Source organism: Thamnophis sirtalis, unplaced genomic scaffold (genome assembly GCF_051295495.1).
Source record: "Thamnophis sirtalis isolate CommonGarterSnake01/CBP01778 unplaced genomic scaffold, rThaSir2_p1.2 scaffold_8, whole genome shotgun sequence".
NCBI classification, from domain to species: Eukaryota; Metazoa; Chordata; class Lepidosauria; order Squamata; family Natricidae; genus Thamnophis; species Thamnophis sirtalis.
In genome coordinates, this window is record NW_028261388.1 from 284,729 (window position 1) to 297,227 (window position 12,499).

The window sequence follows — 12,499 nt, forward strand, 5'->3', positions numbered from 1 at the left end:
CAGGAGTGCAAAGCCAGGACTGAAACTCACGTGGGAAAACCCCAAGTGAAACTGTTTCCCTCCTTAGGCGCTCCCCCCACCCTCCAGTTAGTTTGGAAGAAGAGACCCCCCCCCCGACTCTCAGCTGCCTGGCATCCGCATTCCTCTCCACCCGGATTGGCCTTGAAATGCTGTGTGGGGCAGGCAGCTCTGCTTTCTCAGCGTTCGCTTGCCCCCCAAGTGCTCCCCCTCCCTCTCTCCCTCCCCCGAGGGGTCTTGGCAGACTGGCACCGAGACGACTGCAGAGCGCACGGTTCTGACCCAGATCTGACCCCGGAGGCTGCACGTTTGCCATCCTCCTTGGCCCATTGAGGGTGCCCCTGCCCTGGCTGTCCCTCGGCCTAGGTTGGCAGATGTGGGCCATGCCACTCACAGCGCCCTCTCAGTGGCACCGCTCCGAAGGCTGCTGGGAAGCAGGTCTTGGGTTTTGGTGGTGGCAGAGGCAACCAGCCCCTCTTGCTGCCCTGGTAGCTGGTGGTGCCCGTCTGTCCAGGCCTCCTCCCCATCATGCCTCTGGCTGCCCCCAACCTTGTGGGGAGAAGAGCCGAACTGGAGCCGCAGCCGGCCTGCTCGCTTCCCCGCTGCAGCAGCTGAAGGCCCATGGGGCTGAGCCCATGCGGGTCCTCTGCTGGCGGTGGCTGCTGGTCTTTGCAAACGGGCCATGCTTGCCTTTGAAGGAGCCGAGAGCCTCTGCCAGAGCAGCCGTGGGGGGCTGTTGGCTGGCAGGTCAGGTGGTCCTCTCGGTTCAGGAAGCCCATCTGCCCCCGGAGGCCGCCTGGCTCCTGGGCACGGTCCCTGGGCCTCCACCTCTCTGTGCAGGGGCTCCAATTTCAGGTCTTGGGAGCAAACCCCTTCCTGCCTCTCTGGGGAGGTTTTGTGGGCAGGGAGGGCCTCTGCCTCGTCAGGACCAGGGACCAGGCTGTGGTGTGCCCTGAGCGAGGGAAGGAGCCCTTCCAGCTGTGCTGAGAGGCCATTTCAAAGCTGGGCACTAACTGTCAGTCAGTCCCGGCACTGCCCGTTGGCAGAACAGCGTTCAGGAAGTGGTTTCTGAGCCTCCGTTCAGCTTGTGATAACAGAACGCGCAGACGCATCGCAGGGCCCCTTCTTGTGCAGAGGGCAGCTGCCCATCATGCGGCTTTGCCTCCTCCTCCTCTTCTTGGACCAGCCCTCCCCCCTTCCCTTGCCACTCAAGGAGACCCCCGGCCATCCCAGGTTTTGTGCTCGGGGGGCTGGAGCCCCAGGAGTGCCCTGCTGGCAGTTGGCAAAGGAGTTCCCGGCCTCTCCTCTTGGCTTACCCACGGGGGACTTGGCCGCTGCGGTTGCTGTTCCAGGGCTCGGATGCCGGATGCTCCTTAACGACCGGCAGCCTTGGGGGGGGGGGGGGCTGAGCGTCTTGGGAAAGGCCTCTTCTGCCTGAGAAACTGGGCTTCCCCAGGGAGGGGAGTCCTAGCCTAGGAAAGCTGGGGCCGTCTCCCCCCCCCCCCCCGCTCGAGGGTCTCTGCTACTCTCATGAAGGGTCAGCGAAGGCTTGGCGGGGCCTCCCTCCACTCCCGGGGTTAGGAGCAGCTGGTGCCCACCTGCAAAGGTGCCCGAATCACCTGCCTGCTGGCTGTGCCTGCCCCCTTCCTTGTTTGGGGGTCTGCTTCCCCCCCCCCCTCCCTCACAGCCCACTCTCTGTCTCTTGTGTCTGCAGCTGGGCACCGTTCCCGTAGCGATATGGATGCCCCAGCTGGGAGACTGGCGGCTTGCCCTCACCTGCTCTGCCTCATGTGAGGCCACCTTTGACCTGCCTGCAGCCCCCAGCGCCCCCCCCTGCGGTTCCGATCTGGGAGGCCCCTCCCCATGGAGAAGATGAGCTGGCTGAGCAAGCTGAACCCCCGAGCGGCAGCTGGGCCGAGGGCAAGCCGGGGGGGCGGCCTGCAGGGCCCGGTGATGGCGGACCCCGAAACCTGCCTGATGGTCTTCAAGAACCACTGGGCTCAGGTGAGTGACTCAGGTGAGTGGCCCAGGTGAGCGGCTTGGGGCAGCACGAAGGGACGACGGAGCACGGGGGACCACAGCCAGCGTGTGTGCGGAGCAGACCGGACGGGTGTGCAAGAGACCCCAACTCAGGGGACCCAGCAGGGGAGGGACCCAGCCCGACCCATTTCCTCTCCTGGCAGGTGCTGAGGATCCTGGAGAAGCGTGGGCCCCACGTGACCCCGGGGGCCGCCGATGACCTGAGTGCCGTGCGCAACAACACCTACCAGATGGTGACTCTGCTGGCGGAGGAGCGCCCGCGGGGCGAGCCGGCGATGGGGCCCATCCTGGAGTTTGCGGTCTCGGAGAACGTGCTGGAGCACCTGCTGGGCTGGCACCTGCAGCGGGAGGTGCCCGAGGAGCGCAAGGTGGAGCTGCTGAAGCTGTTCGAGATGCTGATCAGCCAGGCCCACCAGCCGCTGCTGCACCAGAAGGCCGTGGTGGCCCCCCTGCTGCGCCTGCTGGCCCTGTGCGCCGAGCCGGCCTCTCCCCTGCTGGAGACCAACCTGGTGCTGCTGCTGAATCAGCTCTGCGTCTCCGTGGCCCGGGACCCCCCGCTGCTGGAGCTCTTCTTCCACAGCCCCTCCGAGCAGGGACCCCCCCACCTGCTGCTCTTCTCCCTCCTCATCCCCTTCATCCACCACGAGGGGGTCGTGGGCCAGCAGGCGCGGGATGCGCTACTCCTGCTCATGGCCGTGTCCTCCGGCAGCCGGACCGTCGCGCGCTACATCACCGAACACTCCTACTTCTGCCCGGTAAGGCCGCGGAAATCACCTTCCGGGTATTTTTTCCCTGCCAGCGCAGGGGAGGCGTCGGCGCCCGTTGCCCTGCTGGTTCGGTTGGGACCCAGCTGCCTTTCGGAGCCTCTCTTGGCTCTTGCAAAGTAGCCTACAACTTTCGTTCCCAACTCAACGCCCGCCTCGCAGCCTTCTGTTTTCATTCTTCTTTTGAACAGCTGTCCTCAAGCGGTTCTCTTAATCCCGTCATTTTTTCAGGCTTCTGCATTATTTTGAGCTGAGGTTTTGGTTCTATTTGTTACCCTGTTGCTAGAGAGTGGAGAGCCGGTTTTAGAAGCCGATGTGGGCACCCAGAATTGCAGGCTGTGGAGGGAGGGGAAGAGGCTGAAAATGCCAGAAATAGCAGAGAGGCTGCTCCTGGTCTCGGGCTGCGCTTCCTCCGTGGGCTCCTTCGGCTGACCCTCGGCTGCGGCAGGGCCGGTCAACAGGCTTGGTGTGCTGGCTCTGCGCTGACCTGACTGTGCCCCCCTGTCGGATGCTGCTCAGACTGCAGAGGTGCTTCCCGCAAGGGGGGACAGCCAGCCAGCTCCAGCAGTCAGCCCACACGGGCATTGGAGGGGTGGGGGCTTGACTGCCCGTTTGCCCATCCCCCACTGGGAAAGGCTGTCTGCCCCCTCCCCCTTCCCCAGACGAGTGCAAAGGAGGCAGTTGGACCCTGCTGGGCCCTGGGCGGGCACCAGGACACTGGAAGGCTTGAGCAGTGGGGGTGGGGGTAGCTCCCATCAGCATCCTGGATGGAAGAGGAGAGACTCTCTTTGCTGCCTGGGGGGGGTTTAGGAGCGGAAGGTCCAGGCGTCTTCCTCAGGGGGCCGAGGGTGAGAAAGGCCTCATGGCAGGGCAGGCCTCAGGGAAGCCAAAGCTGCCTCACAGAGCGATGGGGCAGCTGTCTGCACTGGGGGGGGGGATGTTCCGCTTCCCCCCCCCACCTGCATCATGACAGCTTCTTCAACCCCCACCTAGGTCCTGGCCACGGGGCTGAGCGCCCTCTACTCCTCACTGCCCCGCAAACTTGAAGTCCGCGGGGACGATTGGCACTTTCTGCGCCGCGAGGACTGGATTGGGGTCCCGTCCCTGGTCCTCTTCATGAACTCCCTGGAGTTTTGCAATGCGGTCATCCAGGTAAGGCCTCCGTCCAGTGGGGTGGGGGGGAGGGAGAAAAGGGCCTTCAGGAGCTGGCTCCGCCCCCCAGCGGACCTGGCCCAGAAGGTCTCGCCTGGAGAGCTGAGAGGAGTCCTTCAGCTCTTGCGGAATCTGGAGGAATGTGGGAGAAGCCCAGAGGGGGGGGGGTCTCTCTTGCTCTCCATGTGCAAACAGGGCTAGCCTCCCCCTCACTCAGAGGTTGGTCTCTGTGGATCCTGCCCCTCCCACGTTTTACGCAGCGCCCCTGTCCACCTTCCTTGACCCCTCCCACCACAGGTAGACCCTCGGGCCGTTCTCTATGAGCCCCCCTCCCTGATGTATGGGGGGGGGAGGTTGTGGGAGAGTCATTTTGTGGGTCTTCCCAGCAGCTCTGAGCTGCTCCTCCTCCTCCTCCTCCTCTCGGGGGTCCTGGCTGGGCAGCCCTTCGGACTCCTGCCCCTTTTCCTGGCAGGTGGCTCACCCGCTGGTCCAGAAGCAGCTGGTGGATTACATCCACAACGGGTTCCTGGTGCCAGTGATGGGCCCGGCTTTGCACAAGGTGAGGGTGGAAGGGGGGGCGATGCCCCTGGGGGAACTGCCTGGCGTGTGCTTTGGTTCCTGGCAGCAGGAGGGGGGGGGGCTGCCTTTGGCCGGGGACCCACTGCTTGGTCTACGGGGCGTCACGAGGCCTCCAGGGATTCTGCCACAGATGGGCCATCGTGGGGAGGGGAGGGGAGGCAGCTCCCGGGAGGAGACGGGCGTTGGGCCCCCCCAACTGCGGGGCCTTTGCTGAGCTCCCTCTGTCCGCCAGACGTCCATCGAGGAGATGATCGCCAGCACGGCCTACCTGGACCTCTTCCTGCGCAGCATCAGCGAGACGCCCCTGCTGAAGGCCTTCCTCCGCTTCCTGCTGCTCCACCACCACGACAGCAGCACCATCCTGGACACGCTGGTGGCACGCATCGCCAGCAACTCCCGGGTGAGGCGGCCAGCCTGGCAGGGGCACTGGGGGAGGGGCCCACGCAGTTTTCACACGAGGGAGGCTGAAAACAGGCTCCCCCGCACGTCAGTCTCCCAGCACACACACACCCTTCCAGGAGCAGCAGCTCAGCTTGCCAGGAGGGCTTCGTAGCTCAGGGTTGCAGGAAGTGGGGGGAGGGGGGCTTGGGACCTTTCCCTAATTCAGGTGGGGGGAGGAACTGGGGTGGGGGGGCTGCTTCCTCTCATTCTGCCCTTTCCCCTTGTCCCCCCAGCTCTGCATGGTCTCCCTCAGCCTCTTCCGGACGCTGATTGGCCTGCACTGCGAGGACGTCCTGCTGCAGCTGGTGCTGAGGTACTGGGGGCTCCTTGCAGGGGAGAATCCCCCCCCCCATGAAGGGCGTGCTTTGCCCAGGAGGGTGGAGCTGTTGCCCAAGAAGGGAGGGGCAGCAGGGGAAGGGAATGGAGAGGAAGAGGAGCTCCCCCTGGTGGGCCTCTAAGCACCCTGCAGGTGGTGCCACAGCTCTTCCGTCAGCAGCTTCTCTCCCCCACCCACCCCCACCCCACCCGCAGGTACCTGATCCCCTGCAGCCACGTCATGCTGAGCCAGAAGAGAGCGGTCAAGGAGCTGGACCTGTATGGCAAGGCTGCTGCCAAGTTCCTCTCGCTCATCCCTCGCTGCTGCAGCCCAGAGAGCCTGCCCAGCCCCGACCAGGAAGAGGAGCGGGCAGCCTGGTCCAAGGGTGAGGCTGGGGGTGGGTGGGGAGAGCCCACCCGAAAGGCCTCCCTCCCGGGGCGCCTCTTCCTGCGCACGCAGAGCCCCTCCTCCTGTGGAGGCTTTCTGACCTTGGCTGACCCTCCTCCTCCTCCTCCTCCGTGTCCCCAGGCCAAGGCAGCCCCAGCGTGGACTCTTCCTCCGTGGTGACCACCCCCAGGCCCTCCACGCCGTCGCGCATCTCCTTCTTCACCCGCCAGCCCAGCTCCAGCACGGAGGCCCCCAGCCCCACCCACCGCTCTCCAGGGACGCCCACGGGCAGCCCTGCTCACCGTCCCGGCAGGTGGGAGGAGGTCTCGGAGCTGGAAGGGAATTACCTGGAGTACCTGCGGGATGCGCGGCTCAACATCGACCTCTGCGTCCGTGCCTGCCACGTCTGGTCAGCTCCCTACGATGGGGAGGAGCCCAATGCCATCGGCTTAGCTCCGCCTCCGGGTGCCTCCTCCTCAGCAGCCAACACATCCGTCCATCCCAGGGGGCCCCCGCCAGACCCTGCACCTGCCTCCCCCCGGACTAAAAAGCGGGGGGCAAGCCTGGAAGGGGCCCCTGCCAGCCTGCTGCCCAGCACTGCCCCACCAGCGGACACCAAAGACAAGCACCTTCTGCTTAACGGGGCCCACGTGGACACTGGCATCAAGAAGGGCCGCTGGTGCCCCCCCGAGAGCCCCTTGGAGAACGGGTCAGTCCCATCGCGCAACCTTTGTGAAGGCGCCTCCTGCCTGGACTTGCTCGCGGATGAGGGGCTGAGCCAGGCCCCTCTGGAGAATGGGGGTCCGCTGACGGCGGAGGACTTCCATCGGGAACTGTGTCAGCTGCAGGACGAGATGGCTAACGGGGACCGAGCCGAGGAAGGCCCTGGCGTGGATCCCCCACCTGAGCCTGAACCGCTTTCCCGGGAGGAAGAGGAAGCTTACCACTGCTTTTCCTCCTGCCCCGAGGGCTCGGCCCCCGCCCCGCCTGCCGACCCCTTGTCCCAGATCATCATAAGCCCGCTCCGCGCCTCAGGGCAGCCTCCCAGCCAGCCATTCACCGGTGAGTTTCTTTCCCCAGGACACCCGGTGGGCTTCTTCCTTCCCACCTCGGACTGTCCGTTGGCATCCCAGGGAAGGATCTGGCAAACCTTTGGGAAGTCCGTTTCTGAAACGGCCCTTGTGATGGAAGCTGCTGCCTGGGGGGCAAGAGGGGGTCTTCTGGGTTGCTGCCAATGGGCCGGTTGACGGCGATTCCAGGCCCGTGTGGGGCAGCGGAGGAGTCCTTCCCGTCTCAGGCTGGCTCTCGGATCCAGTATAGGGCAGCCAAGAGGCCGGATAGGTCCCCTTCCTGCTCCTGGGCAGCAGCCCAGGGCCTGGTGTTGGTCCACCTGCCTGACGGCCTTCCGTGTCTGCAGGCCCCTTCCTGGCTATCCTGCTGGCCAAACTGGAGAACATGCTGCAGAACTCGCTCTACGTCAACTTCCTGCTGACGGGGCTGCTGGCTCAGCTCGCCTGCTACCCGCAGCCCCTCCTGCGCTCCTTCCTCCTCAACACCAACATGGTCTTCCAGCCCAGCGTCAAGTCCCTCCTCCAGGTAGTGCTGCGGTTAGGGGGGAGGGGCACCCCCACCCTCCCCTGCAGAGGGTGGCTGAGGGCCTGGTTGCTTCTCCCCCTCCGGCAGGTCCTGGGCTCCGTGAAGAACAAAATTGAGGGCTTCGCGGACAGCCAGGAGGACTTCCCGTCACTGCTCTTCAAGGCCAGGAAGTACCTGATTGCCCGGGCCAGGCCGGACGCCCCAGATGCCACCAACCCCTTCCCCCCTTACGCCGTCCCGAGGCCCTCGGTGAGCAATGCTGGGCAATGCCGGGGATCTGCCCATGGGGACTGTGCAAGGGGAGAAAGGGCACCTGGGGGCGGCTGGGGGGTGGGTGGGAGGGGCTCCCCCGGGACAGGGGCAGTTGCCTTGGGGAGGCTCAGCCTTTGTCCACTGGCCCTAAGGCTGCCGATCTTGACCCCTGCTCACTCTCCCGCCAGTGAAGAGCCGGAAGCCCACCATCGGGGAGCTGATCATGCGCCACACCAACAGCCCCACGCGGGCCCGCCAGGCCGCCCAGCTGGCCCTGCAGCATGTGCGCGAAGGGCAGGTGCTGCAGGCGCTCTCGGGCGGCTCCCTCTTCCGCGGCTCTGCCGAGAAGCAGAGCGAAGCGCTGCGGGTGAAGAACGCCGTCTACTGCGCAGTCATCTTCAGCGAGTTCCTCAAGGAGCTGGCGGCCATCGCCCAGGCCCACGCGGTCACCTCCCCCTTCCTGCTGGAGCCCCCCCGGAGTGACCCCCCCCACTCCCTGTCCTGTCCGGTTGGAGGGGCACCCGCAGGGAGGCCCCTCCCCTTTTAAAACTCCTTACCAGGAAATGGACCTTTTTAATTTATTGGGAATGAATGCTTTTTTTCTGGAAAAAAATGTTTGTTGCAATATATAAATATATATATATATAAAAGAAGCTGCTTCTGTGGTGTGCCTGGGAAGGGGCCGTTTCCCGCCCATCCAGATGGGGTGGGTGAGGGGTCTCCATGGCCAGCCCTTTCTCCAGCCCTTCTCCCTCTCTCTACCCGCTGACCTCTGGGAGGGGCAGGGATCCTCTTGCTTTTTTTGGGGGGGGCTCTTCATTTCCCACTGGGGGGGGCACCTCAAGTTCCCCAACCAGGCTTTGGGCAGCCGTGCTATGGAAGCCCCTCCCCCAGGGCCAGGTTGCCAAGGATCCATACTGGCCCCCTCACAGGGCTGGGCTTCCTTGCCCTCTGGGGGCCGGAGGGGCCCTGCTGTCCCCCCATGAAGAAAAGGCCCTGCCTGTCTGGACAACAGCCCCCCCCCTCCGAACCAGGCCAGACTTTGGGCATTGCTACCTGCGAAAAAAGGCCATTTATTGCTGGGGGAGGGTGGGGGGGGGGCTGCCATCCAGGTCACTCTTCCGTGTCGCTCTCGGCGGCCGCGATGCTCTGCAGGAGGGGCAGGGACATGCAGTGCCTCTCGGGGTCAGCCAGGCTGCCGCAGGAGAAGCCCAGCTTGGGCCGCCGCTGCTTGAAGGGCCATTTCCCTGTGGGGACGCAGAACAAGGAGGGGGGGTTGTGGCAGGAGTCCCCCAGGGAAAAAAAGGCCCCGAGTCTCCCCCACTGCTGGGAATCCCAAATCCTCCTCCTCCACCACCACCACCACCACTACTACTACTACTACTACTACTACTACTACTTGCAGAGGGGGTGAGGATGGGTATCTATCTGCAGGGCAGGGAGTGAGCGAGCAGGGAGGCCTTGCCCTCCAGCCATGCTAGAAGAGGCTCCTTGGGCTCCAGGGAGACCACCCAGTGGAAGGGAGGGGGGCCCTTTGCCCAGCACCCCACAGGGAGAACCTGCTGGGAAAGCCGGCTGAAGCCCCCTGGGTTCTCTGGAGAAACTGGCCCTCCTGGGTTGAGTTTTCTGGGGAACGCGGCAGGGTGGGGGGAAAAGCCCAGGGACTCCATCCCTGCCTTGAGGGAGAAGGCAGCGTCGTCCCCCCAACCGTTTCCTCACCTGCCACCGTCCGCAGGGGCCTGCCCAGGGCCCTCCACCGCTTGCGCAGGGCCGTGCTCTCTCTGGGCAGAGGGGCCTCCAGAGCCCTGGCTGGGGGAGAAGCTTCCAGCATGGCCATCCTCACCCAGGCAGCCCTGGCGGGAAGGCTGTGGCCCATGTGCTTCTGGGAGCCCAGCACGCCTTTGTGGCTGAGGGAGAACTTGAGGCAGGAGAAGGCCACGGGGAGGGGCTGCTCCTGGACAAAGTGGTGATGCTCAGCCTCCTGGGTGACGACGGACAGCGAGAGGCTGCCGGCGTAGAAGACCTCGTGCACCACGTAGAGGCTCCTCTGGGAGCGCAGCCAGGGCAGGTCGGGGCGCAGGGCCACCGTCCCGGGACGCAGGGCCAAGAACGCCACCTTCTTATGGACGCCGGCCATGCAGAGGCGGATATGGCGCAGGGCCCCGTCCACCAGGCGCGTCTCCTCGTAGCGGGACTCGCCCCTCACCCGAGCGCTGTACTCGCGGGTGCAGTGGGTCAGCTCCCTGGGGGCGGGCCCCCCGGGCAGCAGGCTTTCCAGGGGCCCAATAGGCACCAGACAGCTCTGCCTGCGCAGGAGGCCTTGCCCCAGCTGGGCCTTCTTGATCAGCACCGTCAGGAGGTCGTAGGAGGAGGCGTCTTCCAGGAAGGGCACCGGCACCACGGTGGGCCCAAAGCGCTCCTCAACGACCTGCGGGGAGACACAGGGGCAGAGTGGGCCTCCCTGCCTTTGGGAGCAGCTGTGTCATTCCACCTCTCCCGCTCCCCCGCTGGAAGAGAAGGGCCAGGTACGGGAGGGAGGGGGCCACAAAGGCTAGGGGTGGGAGGGGCAGGATGCCACCACTCAGCCTGTCTCAAGAGAAAGTGAAACCTGGGACCCAAACCGTCCGGGGGAGCCGGCGGACCCCCTCCCCCCTCCCCTCCCCCTCAGCAGGAAGGAGATGGTGTTTGGGCTCCTGAGATCTCCCATGGTTTCCTGAGAGGAAGGCTCCCTCCTCTGCTCCACCCAGATCTTCTCAACCACCTCCGGAAAAGGATCCCTCTGGATTTCCCCCTCGTGCCTCCTCCTCCTCCCGGGGCTCTTGCCTGGACCTGTGTGCCCAGAGGCCAGGATACACGCTGGCGTTTCTGTGCCCTTGTATGGAGGGTTTTCTGGGAGACGCAAGCAGACTCTTCTCTTGTCCTGTACTGACATGCCTGCCTCTGAGCGCCTCCGCCCGCCCCCCCCCAGGTCTCCTGCTCTTCCCCAGCTCCCTTCTCTCTCCGCTGCTGCCGGATTCAGCTTGGAGCCCTCCCGGTTCCCACCAGGCACAAACCTTCCTTGCCAGGTGCTGGGTCCCATCCTTTGGGAATACACCCCCTCCCCCGGTATTTCCACTCCTCCCTCCTCCTGCCCAGCCCTGCATCGCCCCTGGCAGGGTCTCCAAGGCATGCCCCTCCCTGGGAGGATCAGCAGGTCTTCAAAGGCTCCCATCTCACCCAACAGGCCAGCCTTTCTCACCCTTGGAGGTCTGGGGACTTCAATTCCCAGAATTCCACAGCCAGCAGGGATTCTGGGAATCGAAGTCCTTCAAGTGACAGAGCTTAAGAAGCACCTTGGGGGATGGGCTGCCGCGAGGAGACTCAAGCCCCCCCCAGCCCCTCCCCTCCTGGTTTTCTCTTCAGAACGGAAGACGGTACGTCGGCTGCAGAAGCCAAGAGCCGCTCCCTCCCTCGGCCGCCACCTTCTCCTCGGCAGCGGCAGCAGCAGCATCGGCTGCCCCTTGGGGCCCTGCCAAGTCCCTCTGGTTCGCTCCTCCAGTTCCATCGCTCCTGCTACTTGCGGAGAGCCCCTTCTCCAGTAGGCGTCCCCCCCCCCCGCCCTCCGTGAACAGCTCTTGCCCAATCTGGCTTTAATGGTGCCAACACATCTACCCAGTTTTCTTGGCAACAATGCCGGTCTGGAGGCGGCTTCCCATCGTCTTAGTCCAGGCGGGATTTGGCATTTTTCCTCCTGGGTGGTTCATCCCTCCTGCAGACCACCCCCCCCCCCCCCGGGCTAAGGCTGAGCTCTGGGCCGCTTCCCTCTGGTTGGGCTTGAAAGTCCTCCCCTATTGATCACCCGCCTGGCGATCAGGCAGAAGACCAGCTTGAGTCAAACCGGATATTAGTTTGGCCTGGAGAAATGCTCTTTCTGCCGGATCCAATCTGGGCCGATCCCCAGGAACTTTAGGCTTTTGGGCCTCTTGCTGGAGCCCATCCGGAGGGAGCTTCTCTCCAGCAGAGGTGGGGGGGGGGCTTTGGGCTGTTCTGGGCATTTACTTGGTACCTGGTAGTGTACCTAGCAGTGGGTGGCTTTTTAGGTGTTGATTGGAAAGCCCCACACAAGAGGCACCATGTAAACACATGCACAGAACAGCCAAAAGCACCCCCCCCTTCTGCTAGAGAGAGGCTCCCCCCGGAGGGGCTCCAGCATGAGTCCGAAAGCTGGGAAGCCTAAAGACCGACCCAGATAGGATCCCGCAACATTATCATCCCTGGACACAGATTCAATTTCATTCGTGAACGACCTTCCTCTTCCTCCCAGGATCTGATTCATTTGGCTGCCATCGTTTCAGATTGCAAGCACATCTCTCCCTCCTCCTCCTCCTCCTCTTTCAAATTGATGGATTTTGGAGCGATCCCCACCAATCAAGAGAACCGTTGATGGCACCCAATGCCAAATGGGCCCAGGTGTCCAGGGCTCTGCTGGCAAGGACACGGCCCCCCAGGTGAGGGCTGCCCCTGGAACCGTCCTGCAGCTGCTGTGCCCCTCCCCATCCAGGCCAAGGGTGTGCAGGGCTCCTGCTCTGCCCCAGCTGCTGCTGCTGCTGCCCCTGACACATCCAGGCTGGACCCAGAGCCCTCCCCCCCGGTGCCAGCTCCACCCTGCGGGTCCCACCTTGTCCCGGATCAGTTCCCAGTTGGCATCCGCCTCGCTGATCTTGAGACTCGGGGTCCCTCCGCTGTCCATCCTGCCTGCTGTGGGGCTGGCCCACGAGGGCTCCGTGGCAGGGTGGGCCATGAGGGGAGCCAGGAGAGACAGGGGGGAGCCAGTTGGGGAGCTCCGGAGGAGGGTTTTCCCCCAGGGTCCTGGAGGCAGCAGGGCCAGGACACCAGCACAGAAGGCCCCCTGGTCTGTGAAGTCACAAAGCGGGCTCTGCTTGCATCACCTGGGCGAGAGGAGGAGGAGGAAGCA

The 12,499-nt window shown here is 64.4% G+C and overlaps 2 protein-coding genes across 2 annotated transcripts; one reads left to right on the forward strand and one right to left on the reverse strand.

Moving 5' to 3' along the window:
- Nucleotides 1-1,706: 1,706 nt before the first annotated feature.
- Nucleotides 1,707-8,176, forward strand: FHIP1B (FHF complex subunit HOOK interacting protein 1B). The gene is given in 12 exon segments (XM_014060523.2): nucleotides 1,707-2,022; nucleotides 2,202-2,813; nucleotides 3,816-3,974; nucleotides 4,447-4,533; nucleotides 4,786-4,953; nucleotides 5,228-5,307; nucleotides 5,526-5,695; nucleotides 5,839-6,759; nucleotides 7,115-7,293; nucleotides 7,381-7,518; nucleotides 7,521-7,542; nucleotides 7,734-8,176. Coding segments are annotated over 12 exon segments (3,036 nt in total). The 5' UTR covers nucleotides 1,707-1,881; the 3' UTR covers nucleotides 8,093-8,176.
- Nucleotides 8,177-8,600: 424 nt separating this feature from the next.
- On the reverse strand, nucleotides 8,601-12,274 carry CUNH11orf42 (chromosome unknown C11orf42 homolog). The gene is made up of 3 exons (XM_087720915.1): nucleotides 12,203-12,274; nucleotides 9,265-9,973; nucleotides 8,601-8,792 (listed from the first exon to the last, which is right to left on the reverse strand). The coding sequence occupies exons 1-3, from the start codon at nucleotides 12,272-12,274 to the stop codon at nucleotides 8,659-8,661; spliced, it is 915 nt and encodes a 304-aa protein (XP_087577041.1). The 3' UTR covers nucleotides 8,601-8,658.
- Between the last annotated feature and the right edge of the window lie 225 nt (nucleotides 12,275-12,499).

Excerpts from the sequence above, each read along its gene's own strand:
- CUNH11orf42 (XM_087720915.1), bottom strand. The coding sequence starts at position 12,274 with ATGGACAGCGGAGGGACCCCGAGTCTCAAGATCAGCGAGGCGGATGCC. Across the intron at positions 9,974-12,202 it reads GGGAACTGATCCGGGACAAG|GTCGTTGAGGAGCGCTTTGG; the intron begins GTGGGACCCGCA and ends GTCTCCCCGCAG. Across the intron at positions 8,793-9,264 it reads GCCCCTGCGGACGGTGGCAG|GGAAATGGCCCTTCAAGCAG; the intron begins GTGAGGAAACGG and ends GCGTCCCCACAG.